The 26,877-nt window shown below is 39.9% G+C and overlaps 1 protein-coding gene across 17 annotated transcripts; it reads right to left on the minus strand.

The window, feature by feature from the left end:
- Window positions 1-302: 302 nt before the first annotated feature.
- On the minus strand, window positions 303-18,106 carry LOC141648508 (F-box/FBD/LRR-repeat protein At4g00160-like). Of its 17 annotated transcripts, none has more exons than XM_074457229.1 (20): window positions 17,830-18,059; window positions 16,474-16,765; window positions 15,850-16,131; window positions 15,594-15,732; window positions 15,215-15,495; window positions 14,336-14,496; window positions 14,069-14,235; window positions 13,850-13,964; window positions 12,933-13,249; window positions 12,679-12,805; window positions 10,992-11,123; window positions 10,794-10,910; window positions 10,170-10,221; window positions 7,866-7,999; window positions 7,703-7,788; window positions 7,529-7,607; window positions 2,057-2,486; window positions 1,273-1,773; window positions 998-1,162; window positions 303-723 (listed from the first exon to the last, which is right to left on the minus strand). In XM_074457229.1, exons 17-20 carry the CDS (start codon window positions 2,438-2,440, stop codon window positions 376-378), a joined length of 1,398 nt encoding a protein of 465 aa, XP_074313330.1. In that variant the 5' UTR covers window positions 2,441-2,486; window positions 7,529-7,607; window positions 7,703-7,788; window positions 7,866-7,999; window positions 10,170-10,221; window positions 10,794-10,910; window positions 10,992-11,123; window positions 12,679-12,805; window positions 12,933-13,249; window positions 13,850-13,964; window positions 14,069-14,235; window positions 14,336-14,496; window positions 15,215-15,495; window positions 15,594-15,732; window positions 15,850-16,131; window positions 16,474-16,765; window positions 17,830-18,059; the 3' UTR covers window positions 303-375. The 17 variants fall into 17 exon arrangements, with proteins under 17 accessions (XP_074313330.1, XP_074313329.1, XP_074313323.1 ...); XM_074457228.1 differs by having other exon boundaries at window positions 10,992-11,126; XM_074457222.1 differs by having other exon boundaries at window positions 10,992-11,584.
- Between the last annotated feature and the right edge of the window lie 8,771 nt (window positions 18,107-26,877).

The following is a 26,877-nucleotide window of genomic DNA, read 5'->3' on the forward strand; positions in this document are numbered from 1 at the left end:
GAATGAATTGGAGGAAGTATAATTGAACGTAATTAAGTGTTTAATACGATGACAATATAAATAGTCCATATTTTAGATTTGAATATCAGATAATAAACAACCGTATTTTATTAAAATTATATTAAAGGTATTTAAGATGTTAGACGTTGAATAGATGTAAATTGAAACATTTTATGTAAATTGTGACATTTTAACGTATACTTTAACAGAAAATATGAATTGAGCTAGGAAGAAGAGATACGAATGAATATGAATTAAATATAATAGGAAACATGGAGGGCCATTATACTAAAAAAAAAATACAAAATCCGTATTAGCCAAATTTATAAATGAAATTGCCATTTATTATCGTGTTAGCCATTGTACTTCTGATAATTAACAATTGTATCTTGATGGTTGGATTATCATATTCTCAAGATAGTTCAATCTCAAGCTTATGGCAGCAGTACCAGAAGCTCTTGGATGGGATAGCAGAATTTGGTTAGCTGCGTCTACTACTTGTATCGAACATGATTTGTCGTAGTGTATCACAAGCGATTCCAAGTCGGCATATGACATAACATATCTTACAAACTCCATCTCCAAACGATCAGCTCGAAACATACTCACTTCCAAAGCCCTTAAATTAATTGAGACTTTGCCTTCAATCTTGTCATCATCCCAAAACAATAACGGTTCATCATTCTCCCTTATGTTCTCTTGTGGAACAGGTCCACCCAAAACCTACATATTACACACAAAAATTAATTTGGTACAGCGATTCTGCAATAACTTTTACACAAATTCTCCCTTATGACGGAGGGTATCCGGCACAAACTTGTGACGGGTACCATATTGTCTCACAAAAAACCCATAAGGGTGAGAGAAGGAGCACATGGGGTGGGTGCCCACCTTGTCCCCTCTACCCATCTCCACTCACAAAATACCCGTCGCAAGATCCGATCCGTCACAAGGGAGACCTACTGTAACTTTTATCACTGTTGGATTCGTGACATACCTGGCGACGTTCATAATTGATGATATGCAACTCTTTCAGATGAAGGCAAACTTGGAAAATACGGCACAACAACTCGGTATCACTTTGGTAGCTTACACCCAAAACTACTGATAAGTAGCGTACATTTTCCAGTCCTTTGTGTGTAAAGTTACATCTCTTGGCAGTCTACATTATTTTAACACGAAAAGTCGAAAAGTAAATTAGAATTAACATAGACTTGACATTTAAAATTAGGAACGGAAAAAAAAATACAATGTTGACGATCAAAGCATTACCTGAAATCCGATAGGAAAACTCAAAAACCTTGATCCACAACCGTCAACAAGACGAAAAGTAGCAAGTAGGGGAGTGTTGATATGACTGTCCCACACAGTCATTTGAAATTCGAGTACAAGAGTGTGAAGCCTAACTGCATCGATATACAGGTTATAAATACGGTTACCTTGGCGCAGCTCTAAATATTCGAGCTTATCAGAACACAATCTCAAGTCCTTCCATGTCGATGTTTTGGACTCAACACAATTTATAAGACTCAAACTTGTTAATCGAGGACAGTTCGAAATGATCTCCGCAATAGTCGTACTAGAAAAGAGCTTCACATCTTGTAATTTAAGAGTAGTGAGATTTACACATCCTTCAAATGCCGATCCATCCCTTAAAATATACTGGCTAAGCTTTAAAACTTGCAAGGTCTGACTCCCAAATAATTTTGATGGAGCAGACAACTGCTTGCCAAAAACAGGTGTGCCAAACATCCAGTAATCGTACCTGAAAACCTGCCAACAGTGAAATCCGCATTCTTATATGAGACCCCCTTATGCACTGTATTACTACTTTTAATATCGCATTCAAAAGTGGGCAATACGTTTTAAATTAGAAGTGATCGCAAGACATAATTACATTCAAAGTGGGCAATACGTTTTTAAATTAGAAACGGGTTAAAATAAGTTTCGTTTTCATTTTGATAATTACTTTTACTTGAACACTTTTTTTAAAAAGAATTTCCTTAAAATACAGAATATCGCGTATTTTCCTTAAAATAACAAACGTGATACTCACACGGTCACTTTGGAGAGCGAGATCTTGGACATGGTGCGACTCTTTGAGACGTTTAATCCACTGGAGCACCCGTAGTTTATTGACATCACTTGCGCTGTGGTATATCTGGCAACATTTTAACTTTGTTTTGTGGGAATCTAAAAGATTGGATATAATTGTATCACTATTTGGCAATTCTTGCATCCGTTTGTGATCACGATATTCAACGATAAGGTTGGGATTAAACTTCCACAGGTTTCTCCACCTTCTTGCTAAAATACTTGTTCTTACTGCCTCGTTCAAAGGCAAAAAAGTTAATATATAGCATAATATGTCATTATTAATGATATTGATTTTTGGAAAGTTATTTTCAGTGGCAGCTCGTTTGAAATCATGTTGAACCATGTTGTTAGTTCGATTTCGCAATCACTCTTCCACTCGGACGAAATACCTGGGGACAAAAATTTAAATCCTTAAAAACTGTTAATTTAAATAATTATTGCAAACTCATTATATATTAGCATCCAAAAGTACTACATGCATGATGCCCTAGGTAGCACGGACACTCTTCCTAATCGACCTTTCCGTGTCGGACATCCACGTCGGACACGACACTCGTCGGACACGCGTCAAAACGTATCGGACACCTTAAAGCCGTGTCTAACTTTCATCTTTTATTTGGGCACGTGTCCGACACGTGTCCATGGTATTTGGACACACCTTCACACGGAATCAAGTTGAATTTAAGTTAAATAGATTGGATTGTTATATAGTTAAATTTGGCGGGGAAATAAATTGAATTAAGGGCAAATGATATTCTTTAGACGAGTAATGAGATTTCGAAAGTTGGATTTTGGTTTTGTAAATGAGAATGAGATATAATAACCTCAAATTTTACCTTCACTTATTTAAATTTAATATCAATACTTTTTCAAAAATAAAATCACCCATATATAACTATAAAATATATATTTTATTAAATTTAAATAATGTATCTCGTGTCCTAAATATCATAGGATGTTGTGTCACATGTGCGTGTCGTGTCCGTTTTGGTGCTACCTAAATGATGCATGACAAATGAAACTAAGATAAAGAAATCACCAAGTTCAAACTCACTAACAAGTGAGTGTAAGTGACAACATATTATGTCTCTAGAGGTGGCAATTACACGACACGAACCCAACATGAAATTAGCGGGTTAGGATTAAGACTATGACCCATTTAAGTAATTGGGTTTACACAGACATGACATGAAAATTAAATGGGTCGGATTAGGATTGAACTCCTTTGACACGAACTCGACACGAGTAACCCAACTATTTAAAGGTGTCATAATATATTTGGGGTTAAATCAATAATCCAAACAAATACCTTAAAATAAGCATTTTCATTCATCATTTATGAGATAATAGGGCTATAAAACTTAGTATAGTTTATTAGTTTGTTAGGTTAAACGGGTTAAAAACGACCTATAAATGGTAAAACAAGTCGGGTTTGATTATGGAAAATTAAATGGGTTAAGTTAGGGTTGAGACAAATAACCCGTTTATATAATTGGGTCGGGTTAGAATTGGGGTAGTGGTGACCCGTTTAAAGTTGACACGAACACGAACACAAACACGACATGACCTAATCTAGATCTGTTTGGCAGGTCTAATTATGTACATAAAGCACCATCAATGATTAAAAAATATATATATTTAACACTCATTTTATTCCAAGCCTTGTGTATGTGTAAATCGTACGGGCTACGACCTTTTATGAAAAAATTATTTACTTTATAATTTATAAGTGGTAAAAGTTTTAAAACTTTGATCTAAAAAAGGAAAATTGGAGGAACATATATAAAAAGAGGGGAGCACAGGGTGAGAACATATATAGTACTGTTTGGCAGCGCAAAAAATACAAAATCATCAACGGTAAGTTTTCGTATACTTTCTTGGTTTGAGTCAATTGCTTACCTTTCTAGTTTAGGAATGCCTTTGATAGAAAGTTTGATCTTCCACACTTAATTTGGTCTACTTATCATGTAATAATTGACCGCCTCCTCTTTCCTTAATCTTTGTGCCAAAACCAAGGTGACCGGAACACGGGACAAAGGGAGCATATAGTACGAAGTAATAGATTTTGCAAAAAAAAGTGGACAGAGGAGTATATATAGTAATAGACTTGGCAAAAAGTTGAAAATAAGTTTTGATATCAATTGTATGATAAAACTTGTTGAACGCTTAGCTTGTAAACTAAGTAGCTACCTATATTTATAGTTCAAAGCCTTAAAAAAACTCTCGTATTCGAAGCCTATATTTATAGTTCAAAGCGGAGGGTGGATTATGTACTTTTTAAAGAAGACAGAATCTAGAACTTGCGTATATCAAAGGACACTGTTATGGTAAGTTTAGATCTTATTATTAATAGTTTCATAATATCGTTATAATATATAAGAAATTGGAATAGATTATCAAATTTTCTTAAGGGTACACAATAAGAACTTGCGTATATCAAAGGGCAATATTTTTAATATTTATAACAATGAGTATATCTTAGGGCACACATTGGATTAACCAATATATCTTTACCAAAAAGAATGAAGATTATGGGAATAAACCGTAATAGGTAATGTATGCGCATTAATTTTCAGACCGTCTCTCCCAAGTTTTAGTGTTCTTATATTACCCATCTCATTTTTGTGATACTAATGAATTTTAAATAGATAGGACAAACTTTTGTTATTCTGTAGGGTATCTGTTGTGACGGTCTATCTAAATTAACCCGTTTAGAAAGGATTTTGTATTCTAAAAAAAATGGTACTTTTTCTATTCAAGACACTTGTGGGCTGTGAGTCTGTGACCATTGGAGGTGCGCTTGGTTTTTGATTAAGAAAACCACACATTAACTCAATGCTATGTTACTCTGACACTTCACTTAACTGCCGTGTCGCGTATCAGACACGACACAATACTCGACACTTCAATTTAGACCACAAAACAGGAAAATTCACCCTAAATAGCCGTGTCTCGGTAACACAGAGACAATGTAAGGTCATGCTAACAGTGAGAGATAAGAACAATGGTTAGGGGTGTTCATTGGTACAGCACTGGACTTGACCAGACCTCTGGACTAAATATCAAATAAGGGTTAAAAGGTGGACCGTATTAAAATATTGGTCCTTTCTGGTCTAGTCCACGCATAGTCGAGGAAAATGCGTAAACAAGACCGGACTGGACCAATTATGATGGTCATCGACATGGTTTAGCATAATACTGATATAAATAAGGGACTCAGAAATTATGATGGAAAATTAGGGACTCAGAAATTCCTAACGATATAAATAAGCAACATTATCGATTTAATACTGATATAATACGTACTCCCTCCATTCAACTCCAAACACACCATGACATCATGGCACATATGCCAATGCAGATTTTGCAACGTAAATATCTATAACTACGCATTGTAAAAAAAAAAAAAAAAAAAAACAAATGTGATTTTCTTATCATATTTATAAAGACAAATCAAACTATATTTCTTTTCTCTTATAGATTGTCAAGAATATTAAACGGAGGGAGTATAACCAAAGTATAAAATAAAATCAATAATATTATACTTTTAAAGATTCTTTTCTTAGAGCAAGTACAATGGTAAACAATTACCTTGTAGCTTGACAAATCCACATCACATTTTAAGCAATAATTTCTTAGCTAGTTTATGAAAAAAATCAAACCTAATTAAATTTTAATAAAATTAAAATTATGAAAATAAACTAATTTGTCATTGGTTGATATGATATTGTGGGACCATTTAAGCAACTAGCTTAATGAGGCTTGTTGCTTAAAGCAAGCTAATCTAGTTGGACATCTCCAATGGTGTAGCAACTAGCTTGCAATTTTAAGAAATTGCAAGTAAGACCCTAAGCTACACCATTGGACTTGCTCTTATACTCCCTCCTATTCTTAATAACCCTCCCCTTTCATGGAGGGCACGGGATTTAAGGGAGGGGAGTATTATATGGTAAAGTATTGTAGTGGGTCAGGAGATTGGAGAGAGGGAAGGTATTATGTGATTAAAATAAGTATTGTTGTGGGGTAAGGTGATTAAAATAAAATAAAGTATGAGAATTATGGGGTATTGTTGTGGGGTGGGGTGATTAAAATAAGTTAAAAGTTTGCCAAATAAGGAAATAGGGAGAGTATTGTGAATAGACGAAAAAGGAAATAGGGAGGATTATTTAGAATAGGAGGGAGTATTTGTTTGGTCCGTGGTACGGTCCGTGGTCTATTTTATTTGGTTTGGTCCAACACCGAACCGAAGACCAAAGTTGAGTAAATTGGTGGACCGTGGACCAGACTAAACAAAATATGGTCCGGTCTGGTACAGACCAAATGGTCCGGGGTCTGGTCTTTGGTCCGGACAACTAGGTGAACACCCCCTAACAATGGTATGCTTATTTGCCGACTATGAATATCAATGTGGCTGAACATATGGTCAGATATCCGATCCGAAACTGGTCATGGGATCAGATATACGTATCAAAATCGACATATTTTAATCATCAAATATCTTATCCGAACTCAATTCAATTTTGTTCAACTCCAAAAGCCTAATTCTGTCTCCATTTTCACATTTTCAAATGTAAACCTAATTTATTCCCTGAATCAAGAACATCGAAACTAAGACAACTGAAACATTATCATGTTTTATAAATTTAATCAGATTAATTGTAATTAGACGGCAAACAACCCAAACTTTACAGTCATTTCACTTCAAGACACAAAATTAATTCAGATTCAAACCAAGAGAACTATTTCTTACATGATTTTGATGCCTAATTATTAAACATCCACTGTTCGATGATCTCCTCCTATCTTCGATCAGTTTGACACTAATAATTATTATTATTATTAGATAAAAAGGAATGAAGTAACTAGAAAATGTTGATTTTAGATTTTTAGGTTTACTCAGAGAAAATAAAGAGAGAAAATGGGATGCAATATGTACGGCTGTTAAAATGAGTGGCTTTTTATAATGTAATCTGGGCCTTTGGGCTAATAAAACACAGCCCATTACAAATTTTTAGTGTTTGGTTTTGTATTGTTGTACGGGTCGGATATCCGCTTTTCCGGTTCAAATACAGATTTGAATTTTGATAGCAGAACGGTTAAGTGGCGCTACAATTCAAACCTAACTGGATAATGATACGAGCTCCCAATTTGGACGTCACCTCTCACATGCACCCCTTATTATTAGGGTCTCCATCTATTGCATGTAATGCACCCCTTATTATTGGGGTCCACTTATTGCATGTGAGTGGGTTTGTGGAAGGTGAATATATGTCTAATTTTTCTTTCTTCTATACAGTTAACTGATATAAACGGGAGAACAATACCCTAAATCCTACCCCTTAAAAACAATCTTTAGTTTACGAGGAGTATTGTGCTTGCTAACCCACTTATTCCCCAGCTAAAACCAGACATCAAAAGCAACACTACTAACCTTCTTTAACGTATACAAGAAATAATGGAATCCATCTCCGAACGTGTCCCACTTCATTGACCACGTGGCTGAAATGTGGCTGCAACAAGTGAACAAACAACTGACAAATACTCAATATAAGAGATGAGAAATGTGATAGTGAGTTCAGGGGAATTCTACAGAGATGAAGATTACCATCCGGCTTCAAGACCCTATGTACGCCTTGAAGAATCGCCGTGACATTCCTCACAATTTCAGCTTGTGGATTCCATGGATCACCACTGTCCACAAACAATACATCCTTCACAAAAATATTTACACTTAAAAAGATTAGAGAGCAAAAGATAAGGGATAATACAGTAGAACTAGAAAGCCTTTTCACAGTTTCAGTTTGTGGATTCCTTTCTCCATGACCACATCAAAAGCCTCATCAATGAAAACGAGTCGAGCATATCCGCAACCATGGCCTTAATTTCTGATAGTTGAGGTTCCCTGCAAAAATCAAGAAAATGCAAGGAGAAAAATGCACTCACAAATCACAATTGCTAAGCTCAAAACGAACATATAAGCGTGCAACAGCAAGAAATTATTGACAGCACAAATCCTATCGTTTGCAAATGCGAGTCTATACAGCTATTTCAAGACTGCAAGACTATTCACTTTATCCGCATAAATATCAGTTTAATTGTGAACAGCAACAGGGGATAAATCAGTGCTTATTTCCATCTTTATTCATTTCATCACTTAATTGAGAATTTCCACAACCCAATTCCAGCACCAACAAATCCAGAATGACCCATGCTAATTAATTACATTCTGATCCCAATTTTAATACAGAACTATTAATGCACTTCATAATGAACCCACAACATAAAGAGAGAAGGATAAAAAAGAACAAATAATCTTCACTGTTTAAGACGTTTTCATTCCTCCTGCAGCAGTCTATTGGCACCTAACTCCCTGTGACATCCCATCGCCCATTTAAGTTCTACACTTCTACATAATATATCTATCTTCATCCATCGTACTTAACGATCAGAGAATATCTAGTCTTGTTCATCAATGGTATGTGTAAGTTTCTCTAAAAAAAACATATTTGCTACTTTTATTTCGTCCTTACCTTTCTACATCTCCAACCTCCATTGTAGTTCAGCGTCGAGGGTCATGTCTTCTTTTGATGTATCCCAGACGTGTCAGGTGTTGCATCAAAGAAAATATGCAATCTAGAATAATATATAACGGTCTAAGATGACTATTAGCTGGTGCCAACAACCTCGGATTTAAAATGTAATACTCAGTCAACTAGATCTAGCATGATCAACTTTGAAAGATATATTTCACGACCGAGAATGATATGCATGCACTGCTTCAAAATCGCTCCAAGCTTTAAGAAAAACTTCCTAAGGTCGTATATTGTACATATATGTCACACTTTAACCAAGATGGCATTTCAATTGAAATATCACGAAGCCATTAGAGGCATTAGCAGAGAAAACTTTTGGGTCAAATTACCACCCCAGTGAAAAACCCAGTTTCAACAACATGGTGTCTGGGGGTCCTTGGTTTTCTCAAAGTTAGTAACATCAATTTCAACTCACACAATCTCCTTGGACGGTACCACATGTCTGAATTTGATGATTTTAATATGCATTTTCGACTGCATGAAAGGACACGGTGTATGATTCAACTGAATATATGTCTATATAGTATGCACAGGGGTGCATAATGGACGTGGTGACTATAATTAATCTAATACAACAATAACAAAATTAACCCCGTGCAAACTGCTCCCACAAATTTTGGGGTAAGGTGGGGTAAGATATACTCAATATACCTTTTGTGTTAGCAACACAACGAGGCTGTTTTCAAATGACCCAAGATGAAAACTGCATCGAAGGGTTGCTACTTCACAATAGAACAAAGAGCAACTACTTTGGTGAGCATTTTACTTTATTACATCATAGTCCAGAACCAAAGAGCAACGATGAGTCTTTGGCTTCATTGCAAATGGAAACTATTATAATGAATCTAATAAATTAAATGGTGTATCATGCGATATTTAACATGCATGGCGTATGATGTGTCAAAAAAGGGCTAGGCGGCTAAAGGGGATACCCATGTGGCACGAGAATAGTCATATTATCAAGTACTCGTATAAGTTAGTGTTGAGACCCTCCACTCATTTCGACTCAAGTCGCTCAAGGTAATCCGAGACGACTGAATTAAAAGTCTATAAAGCTCTAATACACGGCCACAAGGGCTTTTTGAAACACTATTTTGTAATCAGTTCAAAAATTACCATGGTTTCTTAGAGACATGTAGTGGTGGACAGAAGTCACTTTTCAAGAGATGAAATAAAAATTAAAAATAAAAATAAAAATTGAAACCTAAACAAACGAAAAGAAACACTGATATAAAGAAGACAAAATAAGCCAAACCCCCGATCCACATGGATTATTTCCCTATTCTTCAACCTCTCCATACTTTTTTGAGCCTCCTCCCCACCACCACCACCACACACACACACACACACACACACACCAAACAACTAGAAAAAAGAAAGTTTTGTTCATTGGATACCAAAAATACTCAATTCAACAGAAATGAAACTACGTGAAGGCAACTTAATGTAATAAGCGCATGTCAAGCTTCTGAAAATTACCAGTGAATAAGTTGGTCAGCAACAACTTCAGCCAGCGTAAAAGAAGCAAATGCTGCATCATAACAACCAAAGGGTTAGCATATAAATGTGGAGAAGAAGATGCTAGGATGACAAAACCAAAGAGATGACCAGAGAAGCTTTAAGTCTAGGGACTAGAAACACGGGTAAAGATTTTTAATCGTACAATTCAAGGTTGTCAAAGGCACTAACAATCCCATTGGACCAAGAAATCAGTAATTATAAGGTTACACTAACATAAAAGGAGAGATAACATGGATAATTAGCCAGAGGATCAATATCATAGAATGCAGTAGCACATAGAACAACGTGGACAGCTCATCTGGATTTTAGACCTTAATTTGCAATTAACAGCTTAAAAGCTCAAAATTCAATCTAGCATAACATCACATATTCACATATAACTATAGCACCAAATAGGAGCATCAACAATGTAGAAAAATTTGCACAAATTGAGGCCGTGGTGTATAATTCCTGAAATTCAAATGAAACCCATGCATATGAATAACCGAGCCAAAACCTGAGGCTCATTTATTTAAGCAAGAATACTAAAATGGTATTTTTTTAAATTAAACGGTTGCATGACTTTGAATTAGTGAGTTGTACCCAGACTTCAAGCCTGTCAGCTTCATATTGGCAGAACATCAGAAGTAACTGCTTCCGCTTATCTCTCCCAGCACAATAATTCTCCAGAGAACCCCACAGAAGGAGAAAATTATCTCTCTGCGAGAAATTCTTAAGATCAAATTTCAAGCTATAAGGCGAGATATGAAGCTAGTCTTTTTTACTTAAAATAACCATTACCTCTTCGAGAGAGAGCCTCCATTTTCAGAACATTCGCCTTTATCATCTGACGGAGTAGAATCAGTTTGTTCGTTTGTAAGAAACTGGACAATTGCAGAGACAGCCTGGACCTCACTCCGAGCAAAAATTTTACTTCTTGTGTCCAAACAAGCAATGCATGTAATGTTCCAAAGCATAAGACGAATTGCCAAAGTGCCAAAGCAAAGGTTCATAAAAAATTTCAGCCCTCTTAAATCTCTAAGAGACACTACACAAGACAACCAGTCTTTTTTGTTTAGGGTAAGATGTGCACTATCTAAATAACTTTCAAAAAAAACCCTACTATAAATCACTTGAACCAATTTCTATCGGACAGAACCCAGTTGGTTAAAGTCAAGTACCAATATATCCTGTCTTCCAGTAATTGAAGGCCCGTTCTAAAATTTTGCAGGTAACCTTGGGACCGGCAAGAGCAATATTCAGGCCAAGAAGCATTTTAGTGAAAAAGGTACTCGTTGCAAAAGGATGTTGTGGAAGCTCCAGGAAAGTTTGGTGGTTCGTTGAAACATTCTACCAATAAGAAGCATTAGCTCAACACTATGATGCCTAACTACCTACGAGCATAAATTTACCAAGACTATTAATACCCATCTTAGATAATAGAAACCGATAAACAAAACATAAGGCTTCATCTATAAATACAAAATTACAGATCACATTGGTTAAAAAAAAATCTTAATCAATATAAAAGAAAACAGAGGGAGACACCTTGTGCCATAACAGAACACACAAGGAACAGTGTAGGAACAAATTGAGGTACAGCAAATGCAAATCATATATCAACAAGCAGTATATGAGGAACAGGTGCACAAAAAAATACAGTTTATTGGCTTCAATGTGGATTTCCAATGTGGATTTATAGACAAGGCATCCGAAGCACAGTATTTAATGTTATGCTCACAACCAACCTCAAATCAATCAAGCTAAAGTCTATGAGCCATTATTTATGATTCTAAATCAAACCCCCTAATCACATCAATAAGCATCAATTATAAACAATGCAAGTTTGCGAAGTCTGATTAGAAGTGTACCAGCAAAGATACAGCTGTTTCAAATACCTGATGGACAATTGTCGTCAAATATTGAAAGACAGCTGGTGCAAGATTTGGTGTTTTTTAAGTATTCAGATACACAACTAAAGGTACTTCTAAAGGCATTTGATTCAGGAGTCAGGACCACCATTTCTACTAAAACAAATCATCTCTAGAAAATATGTCTCCTTGACAGACACCGTGAAGCAATGAGCAAAATCAGATCAAAATTACACAAGAAGACAAGCAAGCACACTACATATGACAGGACTATTTTGAAAAAACTAAAAAGAGATAAACGCCCAGCTTCTTCGAAACAACTCTCAACAAAAATTTGACTACCAGATGCTGCTAGACTTCTCACAGAGTGAGAACTTCAGCTACGTTCATAAACCAGCTACTTTTAATTGTACTTCCCTCTTTCTTGACCATGACGGAAGAGCCCCGTGCCACAGCAGGTGTTGAACGGTCATATTATATTTCTTAGCAGTGTAAACTGAGAGGTTATTTTCTACTGTATTAGATATTAGACATCTCCAACTCTAAGCTTCCAAAAAGTGAGTAAAAGTGCACAAAACCTGAAATTGTGCTCATTGCTCCAGTCTCAACTCACCCACCTAAAGCAGCGGAAAGAGCACTCCTTTGTGTTGCAGCAGCTTTCTCACCACTCGCACGACCTCTACCAGGATTATGAAGAGCATTAAGTTCAAATTCATCCTCAAGCCACTTCACCGAGTTAACAACCTGATTAAAAACACAAGAAGGGCTAAAACATTTGTACTGAAAAAGCTGAAGGCGGTATTTGCTTAACAAAGTAATGATTATTTATACAAACTAGGATTTTTACAATTTTTTACAAGAAGTAACTCACAAGTGGCGGAGTAGCCTGAGCAGTCTGCTGGATGGTTGATGCCCATTGAATATTCCACAAGTATGGTCATGGCAGCTTCAACTGCTGCCCTGCTCATGCTCCCCTGTCCCCACGCCACTCAGTGTTGCCGAAACAGGCTTTTTCTGACACTGATTTTATTGGATAGGAGGAGCTAACCCGAAAAGAGCCACATAGAACCACAAATTCCTAAACAGCTTCAGACGTGAGGGCTCAATGTTGGCGGTTGGGTCGAAATCAGAACATATTTCAGAAACAGCAAGCAATAGAGGTCCCAGAAAGTCAGCTCAGCTCCTCTCCTGCACACAGTAATGCGACGGAGCTTTGTGAAAAATACTTAAAAAAGAAAAGAATGTTTTTTTAAAAATAAAGCCAACATGACAAATTTGTTCTTGAATTTCACTTATTAGATTTCGAAAAAAAAAATCTCGTAATAGTCCGGGAGCTTGAATTTGGACAAATTCCATAGAAGATAATGAACAAGCATGACGAAAAACATATTACATCATCAGATTGAAGTCACTAAGGGGGTGTTTTGTTGGAGCTTTTGAAGTGGATTGGAATGGATTCAATCCATTCTAGTGTTTGGTTGGAGGTTTTTGGAATGGAGTTAGATACCCAATGGATTCTAACTCCATTCCATCTCCTTGGAATCCCATACCCATCTATACACTTTCTAACTCCATTCCATCCTATTACTACTACACTCTCCATTCCATGATCGAATAACCAAACACCTATGAGCAAGTATGGGATTCTAACTCCATACCTCTATAGTATCACAATCCATTCCAATACTTTGAACCAAACGACCCCTAAATACCTGAGTCCCAAAGATTTAAATTGAAACTAATTATATCACGATAAGAGGACAAAACAGAATCTAAAAAAGCTATTACCTTCCATTTTTAGACTCTGCAGCCAAGCTAACGTCTGAGCACAATGAAAGAAGCCGGTGTTGGTAATCATAACGTACTTTACTTTCAGTAAGACCACCGGCAATGAGTAGAAACTCTGAAGGAGTTTAAAATGGAAAAGCACTAAGCATACACTGAAACAAAGTACTGCTACAAACATTCAAAAGCATACTAAATTAACATCCATGTGTCAAGAAACACCTCTACTCGTTCTGTTGTAGCTTCCTGTGCCACTGTTATTACTCTCAGAGTCTCAGTAGATCCTATAGTCGACGGTTACTCAGATAGCTTCTCCTTAGCAGAATAACAGTTACACGTTAATATTTCACAAAGCCTGGGCTGGCCAATAAGGAGACCGCGTCAAGAAGCTGCAGAAATACAAGGATTGTGAATAGTTAAAAAAAAACGCCCGACGCCTTAGATTAAGCTCTATTTCAACTCGTTATTCGTAACAAATAGGAGCCCTACACGAAGTCGCAATAAGACAGAGCTGATGCTTCACCCTCCTCTAAGCTGTCTATAATCAATGGCAATATCATATCCACCACTTCCGTTTTTTAAACAGAAACATTCAGAACAGCCAACAATCAGATAACATTCAGCTGAACTGTAGGAACAGCTTGTTTGCCCTGGATGTTTTGCATACATATAAGTTTGACCAGTGTAAAGTGATAACTTGAACCAGATTCAAAACCAGTTCATAAACAGTCGAAACAAGGCAACAATAAAGTAACAGACCAGAATCAATAATAATAACACTAATAGGACAAAGCTGCATTATAAGATACTTGACAAAACAAAATTTGTGACAAGACGGACATGGAGTGCGTTTTCCAAGAGAATAACCCGATAGAGATCACAAATTTCTCAACAGTGAAATAAGACAACTTCGCGTGTATGATGCATCATCTAAATCAGAAACAACAAGCTGAACAAGGCGCCACCAAGGAAATTCCAATACATGGACATTGCTGGAAAAAAAAAGATTTTTTCTATACAATGCAACATATGCTTCTACTTATCGAATTATTATGCTACACGGAGTATTTGATATACCATTTGCCGTACACCTCAGCAAAAAAATTTATAAAAAAAATTAAAGACAAATAGCTTCAAGAGCCAAAAAAAATGTATCAAGGATATGCATATGATGAGACATTTCACATACACCTATTATTAAAGCACTAGAGGGGGGGGGGGGGGGGGGGGGGGGGGGGGGGGGGGGGGGAGAGAGAAAAAAAGAAAAAAAGGTTTAATTGAAAATTGAATTTACCAATCACTGAGCAAAGATTACCAGTAAACAGCCATAAATACTCAAGACACAACACAAACAGAAAAAAAACTCACCTCTTCATCGTAATCATTTATCTCACGAATACAGGTAGCTAAGCCCAAGATGAATGTATAGACAGGTGCTCGGACCTTACCCCAACCAAAATTGATAATTTCACAGATTATTTTGAGAACACTCTCAAGCAACAACCTCTTGGTGGATTTTGGGTAAGAATCGAGAGACGTAAGTGACTTAATCATTAATCTAGCTGCGAGTGCAGCTCGGAAAAGAGACAACTTGACATGGCTCGGCCTTTCAACAGCTGCCCATGTTCTGTCCAATCCCTCTTCCTTGTCTGACAATAATATCAAACCATTCTCACTATCAAACGTCCAACCAAAACCGAATGATCAAGCTAAATCATTTCAATAACTTCCTATATTTGAAACTTACAGTTAACTAATTTCCCTAAAACAGGTCTCACATCCCCAAAATGTCATCAAGCTTTCTCACCATTCGCACGACCTCTACCAGGATTATGAAGAGCATTAAGTTCAAATTCATCCTCAAGCCACTTCACCGAGCTAACAACCTGATTAAAAACACAAGAAGTGTTAAAACATTTGTACTTAAAAAGCTGAAGGCGGTATTTGCTTAACAAAGTAATAATTATTTATACAAACTAGGATTTTTACAATAAGTAACTCACAAGTGACGGACTAGCTTCAGCAGTCCGCTCGATGGTTGATGCCCATTGAATATTCCACAAGTATGGTCCATCTGCAGCACCACTCAGTGGTGTCGAAACAGGCTTTTCGTGACACTGATTTTATTTTATTGGATAGGAGGAGCTAACCCGAAAAGAGCCACATAGAACCACAAATTCCCAAGCAACTTTAGAAGTGAAGGGTCAATGTTGGCGGTTGGGTCGAAATCAGAACATATTTCAGAAACAGGAGGCAATAGGGGTCCCAGAAAGTCAGCTCCTCTCCTGCACACATGACGCGACGGAGCTTTGTGAAAAATACGTAAAAAAGACTGACAATTTTTTTTTGCAAAAATAAAGGCAAATTAAAAAAAATATATATAATGTCTGGTATAATTGCATAACAAATTTGTTCTTGAATTTCACTTATTAGATTTCCAAAAAAAAAAAATCTCGGAATATTCCAGAAGCTTGAATTTGGACAAAGTACATAGAAGATAATGAACAAGCATGATGAAAAACATATTACATCCGATTGAAGTCACCAAACACCTGAGTCCCAAAGATTTAAATTGAAACTAATGATATCACGATAAGAGGACAACAGAATTGAAAAAAAGATGTTACCTTCCATTTTTGGACTCTGCAGCCAAACCAACGTCTGAGCACAAGGAAAGCACTAAGCATACACTGAACCAAAGGACTGCTACAAACATTCAAAAGCATTCTAAGTTAACATCCATGTGTCCGAAACACCTCTACTCGTTCTGTAGTAGCTTCCTGTGCCACTGTTTTTACTCTCAGTAGATCTTACAGTTGACAGAGAGATACTCAGGTAGCTTCTCCTAAGCAGAACAACAGTGACGCATTAAGATTTCTCAAAGCCTAGGCTGGCTAGTCTGAAGACTGCGCCAAGACGCTGCAGAAATACAAGGATTGTGAACAGTTATAAAAACCGACGCTTTAGATTAAGCTCTATTGTAACACGTTATTCATAACAAATAGGTGCCCTACACGAAGTCGCAATAACCCCTGGATGTTTTCCATCGAGACAGTTTGGCCAATGTAAAACGATTTGACGAACCAGATTGAAAACCAGCTAATAAACAGTTGAAACAGGCCAACAATAAAGTAACAGCGCAGAATCAATAATAATATCACAAACAGGGAAAGGCTGCATTATAATATAATTGAAAACCAAATTTTTTTCTGTGACAAGACGGACACGGAGTGAGTTTTCCAGGAGACGGACAAGATAGGGATCACAAATTTCCCAACAATGGAATAAGATAACTTCGGCTGTATGATGTATCCTCTAAAGCCAGAAACAACAAGCTGAACAAGGCACTCAAATAAAAAATTGGAACACTTGTACTGAACTATTTACCTACTAAATTCTAAGGCCACCAAGGAAATCCCAATACAGGAAACATTGCTGAAAAGAAATTTTATATCTACGCAATGAAATATATGATTCTACCTATCGAGTAATTATGCTATATTTGATAAGCCATTTACCATACACCTTGCACCTTTTTTTTTAAATAAAAACAAACAGCTGAAAAATGAAGCAAGCACATGCATATTGCATATGAGGAGACATTTCACATAAACCTATTTCTTAATAAAGCACTACGGAGTATTGAGCAAGAATACACAGTATACAGCCATAAATACTTAAGAATCAAGACAAACAGTCAAACCATTCTCGCTACCAAACGACGTCCAACCAAAAGCGAATGATGAAGCTAAATCATTTCAATAACTTCCTATATTTGAAATTTACAGCTCACTAATTTCCCTAAAACAGGTTTAACATCTCCTAACTCAGTTATGAATTATGATCGTATCGACAAACCTATACATTCACATGTATCAATCAATTTAATTACAAAAAGTCAAACATCATAAGTCAATGCAACATTGTCATCAAAAACGCAAGGAACGATTGTCGATGAAAGTGAATTTAAGGATGTTGATTACCGTCGTTGAAGAGTTTAAGGAGTTTCAGACTGCTGTTGAGGATGAATTTGATGCGATTCGAGCTAGGTATGTTGATTTGCATGTTGTTCCTGTTGCTGCTGCTGTTAACTCTGTAATTTTCTCGAAAATCGGGATTGATGAGGATGCTCTCGGTGTGGCTATCGTATGGAGTCATTCATGCGGGGATTGTGGGTCCGTGGCGGATGTATGGGAGGAGCTGGGATTGGATTTGCATTGGCCTATGCAAAACGGGAATGTGAGGGTGAGGCCCGTAGAGGTGCTCACTGGGCTGGGCTGGGCTAAGGGTTGCAGCACTAGCACTAGGGCTGAGCAAAAAATTCCGATACGGTTTTTAAATACGGATACGATACGGTATACGGTTCTCATTATACGATTTTCCGGATATACGATATGGGCTGGGCTGGGCTGGGCTGGGCTAAGGGTTGCAGCACTAGCAGTCTAGCACGGCACACGTGAGGGACCGTGTTGGGCCGGGCCAATGCTGGGTTGGTTTTGTCCAGCCCGATGCCAGCCTACATAGTAGCGGGCTAAGGCGGGTCGGGATGGGCCAACTATACTTTTAATTTTTTTTAGTGTTTGGACCGGGCTGGGCCAAGGAAAATGCGGCACTGGCTCGACCAGAGGGAAGGAACAGGCTGTGTTGGGCTGGCACACGGGCTAGTCAGGCTGCTGAAAGTCAGCCCATGAGACTGGGCTGGGCCGGGCCGGGCAGGATTGGCCCGCCATGTAACACCCCCATTTATTTAAGGACCTGAACTAGGACTCCTCAGATAAAGAAGGGCGTTACCATCTCGGGAATCCGAGGCAGTAGATAACAAAGAGAAAGATAACAGTACTTTAAATTAAAAAGTTTATAACGTTTACAACGGAAATAACACATGTCTTAAATAAAAATAAAGTCTGACAACTAAACAAAATAAAGGTGAGCTAGCTCTAAGTCAGGTGATCCATGCTCTCTCCCTGCCAGCTCCCAATGTCTCAACAACTCGTCAATCGCTCCCATTAAAAGTATCATCACAGGCATACACGAATACACGTGGTCAACCGCGAGGTTGAGTAGGTAATACGACATAATAAAGAATGCAATGTTATGCTCCTCCAATCAACTCCATCACACACATCCCCAAGACGCCCACCCATACCGATCCCCAGTAGACTATATATATATCGACCGTAGTCGATCTCCGCACCGCTTGTTGAGGACACCAGGGCAAGTCCTGCAGAACCCGCCTGGGCCTTAATCACAACAATCTCATCTCCTCCAACTCCAACTCCAATGCAAATGCAATGTATGAAATATATGAAACAAAAATGCTCAACAGGGTAAATAAGATAGTCAGGTATGTCATATAATCCCAAACATGTCAACTCTTTATAATCATAAAATTCAATCGTGTATTCCCTACCTCGATTGCGGTCAAAAGTCGGGTGCTTAGTAATATTCCACAACAAATTCGCCCCTACGAAAGACAATAAATAATAAACAATTACTTAAACCATTCCCTTCCCAAAATAGAAAGTTACTAAAATTAGAACTTCTTAAAATGGAAAGTTTCCTTAAATGGAAACTTTCCCGATCTAGCGATTTTCTATTTTACCAACCCGACTCAACCCGTCTCTAAACATTTAAATAACTCGGGAATTAATTAGCTAAACAAGGGTACGATATATTAAATGATAAAACAAGTTTTTACGTTTAAAGGAATTAAAAACAACACTCGCTAACACTACCAACCCGTCTCTACAACCCGCACCTTCACACTCCCTCACAACCCTCACGCGCCACCCTAAACCACCACGAACACCACCTGGCTTGCTCCCCTCTTCGACCCCACCACCAACAACCGACCCAGGTGGTCGATCGCCGCCGGCGAGTCGAACCCAGAGCCGTCATTTGGCCCGGTTCACCGCCGAGCCTCACCACCACCCCCTATCCTCGTCACACAACCACCGCAGCCATCCCCTAACCTCTGCCAAAACACCACGTCCCGCTCGCCGTCGACCCCACATCCGACACCGTGACACCACCATTTCGACCTCCCCGAGTCCACGGTGGTGCCACCCCAACCTAAGCATCTAAAACCCGTCTCGAAAACCCCCGCTACACCCCCGTGATCTACCCTATCAATAACAACCCCGCCGCCAATTCCCGCCACCAAGAACCACCCTAACCACCACCAACAGAGACGACCCAAACCACCCAACACCATATCCCCGACACCAGTCATCAACACCCCCTCCCTGAGACACGACACCACACACAAAACCCGACAGAAAACGCAAACAAAAGAGGAAGTTGTACTCATACCTTTTTCCTGCCACCCCAACAGCCACCACGGTTAACTGTGGACGTCGACAACCACCCTAGGACCCTCCTTGCTGCTCCGACAATACTCGCACTCACTCTCCCTCTCTCGATCTGTGTGTTTGTTGGGGAAATGTGCCATTTGAAATGGTAGGCGTGTGAGGGGAATGGGGTTTTGTAGGGTTAGGGTAGAATTAGGTTAAATGTTTAATTGGGTCATGGGTAAATGGGCTAGGGTCAACGGGAGGTCAATGGGTAAATGGGTAAGTGTAGAAAAGGAATTAGGTGACGTGATTCGCTCAATTAACCCGTCTTAACAAGTTTACGATAACTCGATCGTACGATATCAATACAACTAAACAATTAACTCGACTCAATTAACGATATAAAATACGGAGTATTACAGTCTTCCCCCCTTAAAATGAACTTCGTCCCGAAGTTCACTCATCTAGCAAGCCCCCACACGCATCGATGTGGGTCCCAAAACAAATCCCCTGAGGTAAAAGACACATGGATCTAGGTCGGAAACAAAATGTTACATTCTACCCTCCTAAAAAGGAAGTTACGTCCCGGAACTTACCTCATGTAAAAAGATGTGGATAGCTTTCCCTCATGGAAGCCTCAGTCTCCCATGTAGCTTCTTCAACATTGTGGTTAGTCCATAAGACTTTCACTAAAGTTGTCTCCCCATTCCTGGTCTTCCTTACCTTCCCGTCCGAATCTCCTTGGGTGTCTCCAAATAGGACAATCGCTCGTCCACCTCGATCACCTCGGGACTCAACACATGTGATGGATCGCTCGGTACCTCCGCAATCGGGAAACATGAAAGACATTGTGAACCCCGGCTAACGCTGGTGGCAAAGTTAAACGATAGGCCACCTCTCCAACTCTGTCCAAAATCTCATAAGGTCCGATGAATTTTCGACTCGCCTTCCTCTCTTCCCGAACCTCATGACTCCTTCATTGGCGACACTTTGAGTAGTACCTTCTCTCCCACCTCGAAAGAGATCTCACTTCTCCTAGTGTCAGCATAGCTTTTCTGTCGTCCCGAGAGGCTCTCATCTTTTGCCCGATAACTGCACTGTTCAACCATCTCCGAATCATCTCTCGGCCCCAAAACGACAAAATACCGATCGATCATCCCAACACACACGGGACTCCCGCATTTCCTACCATAAAGTGCCTCAAAAGGTGCCATCCCAATGCTAGCATGATAACTGTTGTTGTAAGAAAACTCGATCAATCCCAGTCTGTCCTCCCACGATCCGCCAAACTCTAGAACACAAGCTCTCAACATATCCTCGAGGGTCTGAATAGTCCTCTCCGTCTGACCGTCGGTAGCAGGATGAAAAGCGGTGCTCATCTTCAGTTGAGTACCCATCAAAGACTGTAATTCCTGCCAGAATTTGGATAGAAACCTGGAATCTCTGTCGGAGACGATATCCTTAGGCACACCGTGCAACTTGACCACGCATCGAACATAAGCCTTAGCCAACTCAGCCTTACTCCAAGTATCTTTCATGGGAATAAAGTGAGCTGACTTAGTCAGTCTGTCGACGATCACCCAAATCATGTTGTTACCTTTCTGAGTTCGAGGCAACCCCACAATGAAATCCATAGAAATGCTCTCCCACTTCCACTCCGGCACATCTAATGGTTGAACCTTCCCTTGCGGTCTCTTATGTTCACCCTTCACTCTCTGACACGTCAAGCATCGAGCTACGAACTCAGCAACTTCCCTCTTCATATTCGGCCACCAAAAAGTCTTCTTGAGATCCTTGTATGCCTTATCTCCCCAGGATGAACCGAGTATGGTGTAGCGTGTGCCTCGGTAAGAATCTTCCTCTTGACTCCTCATTATCCGGAACACACCACCGACCTCCAAACCTCGACTACCATCGCATGGATAACAAACCCGGAATCATCCCCGGATTCTCGCCTGTTCTCCGTGTTGCGCCACTTCGAATTCTAGCATCGGCTTTCAGAACTCTCTCGATCTCCTCATATAACTCCGGCTCAACGGTCGGGTCCCCAAGAATCTCTCCTCTCCGGATCATGTGGATTCCCATCTCCCGCAGCTCATTATGCAACCTCACCCTAGATCCGCACCGCTCAAAGCATGGATGGATTTTCGCTTAACGCATCCGCTACGACATTCGCTTTCCCTTCATGATAAAGTATCTCCATGTCATAGTCGCCAATCAATTCGATCCATCTCTCTCGTCTCATGTTCAACTCCTTCGTGTGTAAATGTACTTTAAGCTCTTGTGATCGGAAAACACTTTGAAGGTAGCCCCATAAAGATAATGTCGCCATAGTTTGAGCGCAAACACCACCGCCCCCAACTCCGGATCATGAGTAGGGTAATTCTCCTCATAGGTCTTCAATTGTCGAGAAGCGTAAGCGATTACTTTCCCATTTTGCATCAATACGCACCCTGCACCCTTCTTGGAAGCATCAAGTATACACCTCGAAATTATCATTCCCATCCTGGTAGAGCAAGTATAGGAGCTGTAGTGAGACGTTCTTTGAGGGTTAGAAACGCCTCCTCACAACTCTCATCCCAAACAAACCTGTTCTCCTTCCGCATTAATGACGTCAATGGCTTTGCGATCTTTGAGAAGTCCTTGACAAATCTTCGATAATAACCTGCTAGCCCCAAGAAGCTTCGGATCTCACCCACATTCTTAGGACTCTGCCATCTCGTCACCGCCTCAATTTTACTAGGATCAACCGACACCCCTTCCTTGGAAATCACATGTCCTTAAAAGCAACTTTCTTCAACCGAACTCGCACTTGCTCGCCTTGGCATATAACCGGTTCTCCTCCAAAGTTTTCAAGACTAACCTTAGATGTTCCTCATGTTCTTCCTCATTCTTGAAGTACACCAGGATATCATCGATGAACACAACCACGAACTTGTCCGGATAAGGACCGAACACTCGATTCATCAAGTCCATGAACATCATTCTTTGGCGCATTAGTTAACCCAAATGGCATGACCACGAACTCATAGTGCCCATACCTTGTTCTGAAAGCGGTCTTAGGTATATCCTCGTTCTTAATTCTCAACCGGTGATAACCTCGACCTCGAGATCGATCTTAGAGAAAACTCCGGCTCCACTCAATTGATCAAACAAATCATCGATCCTTGGCAAAGGATAACGGTTCTTGATGGTCACATTGTTCAACTCACGGTAATCCACGCAAAGTCTCAAGCTTCCATCTTTCTTCTTGACAAACAACACCGGTGCTCCCCAAGGTGAAACACTAGGCCGTATGTAACCTTTCTCTGCTAGCTCATCCAATCGCTTCTTTAGTTCCTCCATCTCCTTTGGTCCCATACGGTAAGGTGGTTTAGAAATCGGCCATGTTCCCGCCGGATCAATGGAAAAGTCCACCTCTCTCTTCGGTGGTAACCCTGGAATGTCCTCCGGAAATACACTCTCGAACTCCCTCACCACTGGAATCTCAGACACCTTAGGGGTCTCCGCCCCATTATCCCACATCTGACACAAGATTAATCGATCCCCTTTCCTCGACTCGACTTTAGGGTATTAATCGATATGAATTTGACTCTTGGCTTGACCACATACCCCTTATAAGACACCCTAGTTCCCTTAGGTCCCCTCAAAGAGATTTTCTTCTGATAGCAATCGATAAAAGCCTTGTACTTCCCTAACCAGTCCATCCCGTAATCACCTCAAAACCCCCAAGGGAAACTCTATAAGGTCACCGTGAAACACAACCTCTCCGATCTGGATTGGTACCCAGTGTAGACTCTATCACAAGACACCGACTCCCCGAAGGTACCACTACCGAATCAACAATTCTATCATATGACTTAAGATTTAAGACTCTGGCATGTTCCGCAGATATAAAAGAATGTGTAGCTCCGGAATCAAACAACACAAAGGTGGGTTTAGAGTTAACAGGAAAAGTACCAGTCACAACATGTGCATCCTCCTTTGTTGCTTCCTTCCCCATGGTAAAGAGCTTGCCACCGGACTTAGCTCCGATCGACTCGATGAAGCGGTATTGGGTTGCTTGTTCCCCTCGTTCGGTTCCTCCGGAAATTACCACCCCATTGGATCGGTTTTTGTTGGCTACGGTTCGGTAGTTGTTGTAGCTTCCTTGGTAATGTTACTTGTCCCAGATCGGGCACCTCCTCCATAGCGAGTGTTAGGAGTACAGAGCGCCGTATCCCGATCCCACTGTCCGAGACCCATCGAACCCGGATGTAGGTGTCCGGAAGCCCCAGCATTGGTTTCCTCCGAACTTCGGCACTCAAACTTCCCGTGTCCCGCCTTCCCACACCCAAAACAAGTGATCCCGGACGCATTACCTCCAAGACTAGCACCTCTGAAACCGCCTCCGCTTTGGTTCCTCATCCCCCCAGGAGCACTATTGGTGGAGTATCCACCGAACTTGCCTGACCCGGCTTCTTGGCCCCGTATTATCACCGACGTTTCCGACTTCCTCTTCTCGCCTTTTCCTTTCTTATCCTCTTTGATCCGCTCGGGAGAGCCTTTCAGCAAAGACCAGCTCTCGGATAGATGTCCCGAACGGTGGTAGGTGGAGCTGTCGTGAGTCTCTTTTTGATATCCACCGTCAAACCCCTCTCAAACCTCATAGCCAGCATGGTCTCGTTCTTTGCAAATTCATCGATGTATGATGCCAACAGTCGGAACTTCCTATGGTATGTTTCCACTGTCATGTCCTCTGTCATCTTAAACGTATCAAACTCCTCCCTCGCCTTAGCTTTCCTGAATTCTCGGCATGAACCGATCCGTTAATATCACTTGAAATTCTAACCAAGACACGTATCCTTCCTCAATGTCCCTAGCAACATGTCGAATCTCCGCCTTGTTCCTATTCCACCACTCCCCAGCTGTAGCCCTGAGGTAGTGTGCAGCTTGGTCTACTTGCAGCTCTTCAGGACAAGCTATCAGCTCGAATAGGTTGGTGAACTCCCGACACCAATCTCCCAGCAAGTGAGGTTCCCCCTCTCCGGTGAAGATGGTAGGGTTATGCCTCGCCACTATTGTACTCATCTTAGCAGGGTCCATTCTTTTGGCCTTTAGGGCCTCATTCTCACCCAAGAGTCGGCCTAACTCTTCCCGGGTGATGTTTACACCGTGTTCCTTCTTGGAGGCATGACTACAAGAGAATTTTAAGAATTAGTCGCAACACAAAACACCTTGGCAATTCTAGCCAATTCTATTACTCTTATCTTACTTGTCTATCTAGCATGGTTTAGGGATCACATAACCGCATGTCACTAGACATAGCCTTCCTCGACACAACTTTATAGATGTATAAGTATAAATCAACCTTAAAACATGCAAAGTATTATGCCACAACCTCCTACCAACTCTTTATACAACAATTATCATATCAATCAGTTAATACTTAGGCAATAATATATGAAGTTATGCTCAATATCATGCAACTTCTCTACCCTTCCTCTCATATGCACTCGGGGTTCCCGGTCAAACCGAGAGGGCCAATGGTTCGGTGTGAGGGGGCCCCTAACTCATCCCTTACCTTTAGTGTGCTCCTAACAGTTTTGTCCCGGGGTTCATTTTATTTAGACTCTTCCTATATTCATTGGATTCATTGGTTTAGGCTCAAGATCGTTCGCTCCGATACCACTTTGTAACACCCCCATTTATTTAAGGACCTGAACTAGGACTCCTCAGATAAAGAAGGGCGTTACCATCTCGGGAATCCGAGGCAAAGAGATAACAAAGAGAAAGATAACAAGATTTTTAAATTAAAAAGTTTATAACGTTTACAACGGAAATAACACATGTCTTAAATAAAAATAAAGTCTGACAACTAAACAAAATAAAGGTGAGCTAGCTCTAAGTCAGGTGATCCATGCTCTCTCCCTGCCAGCTCCCAATGTCTCAACAACCTGTCAATCTGCTCCCCATTAAAAGTATCATCACAGGCATACACGAATACACAGGGTCAACCGCGAGGTTGAGTAGGTAATACGACATAATAAAGAATGCAATGTTATGCTCCTCCAATCAACTCCATCACACACATCCCCGGCACGCCCAGCCATACCGATCCCCGGTAGACTATATATATATCGACCGTAGTCGATCGCACTCACCTTGTTGAGGACACCAGTGGCAAGTCTGCAGAACCCGCCCTGGGCCTTAATCACAACAATCTCATCTCCTCCAACTCCAACTCCAATGCAAATGCAATGTATGAAATATATGAAACAAAAATGCTCAACAGGGTAAATAAGATAGTCAGGTATGTCATATAATCCCAAACATGTCAACTCTTTATAATCATAAAATTCAATCAGTGTATTCCCTTACCTCAGTATTGCAGTCAAAAGTCGGGTGCTTAGTAATATTCCACAACAAATTCGCCCTCTGAAAGACAATAAATAATAAACAATTACTTAAACCATTCCCTTCCCAAAATAGAAAGTGACTAAAATTAGAACTTCTTAAAATGGAAAGTTTCCTTAAATGGAAACTTTCCCGATCTAGCAGTTTTCTATTTTACCAACCCGACTCAACCCGTCTCTAAACATTTAAATAACTCGGGAATTAATTAGCTAAACAAGGGTACGATATATTAAATGATAAAACAAGTTTTTACGTTTAAAGGAATTAAAAACAACACTCGCTAACACTACCAACCCGTCTCTACAACCCGCACCTTCACACTCCCTCACAACCCTCACGCGC

Source organism: Silene latifolia, chromosome 3 (genome assembly GCF_048544455.1).
Source record: "Silene latifolia isolate original U9 population chromosome 3, ASM4854445v1, whole genome shotgun sequence".
NCBI classification, from domain to species: Eukaryota; Viridiplantae; Streptophyta; class Magnoliopsida; order Caryophyllales; family Caryophyllaceae; genus Silene; species Silene latifolia.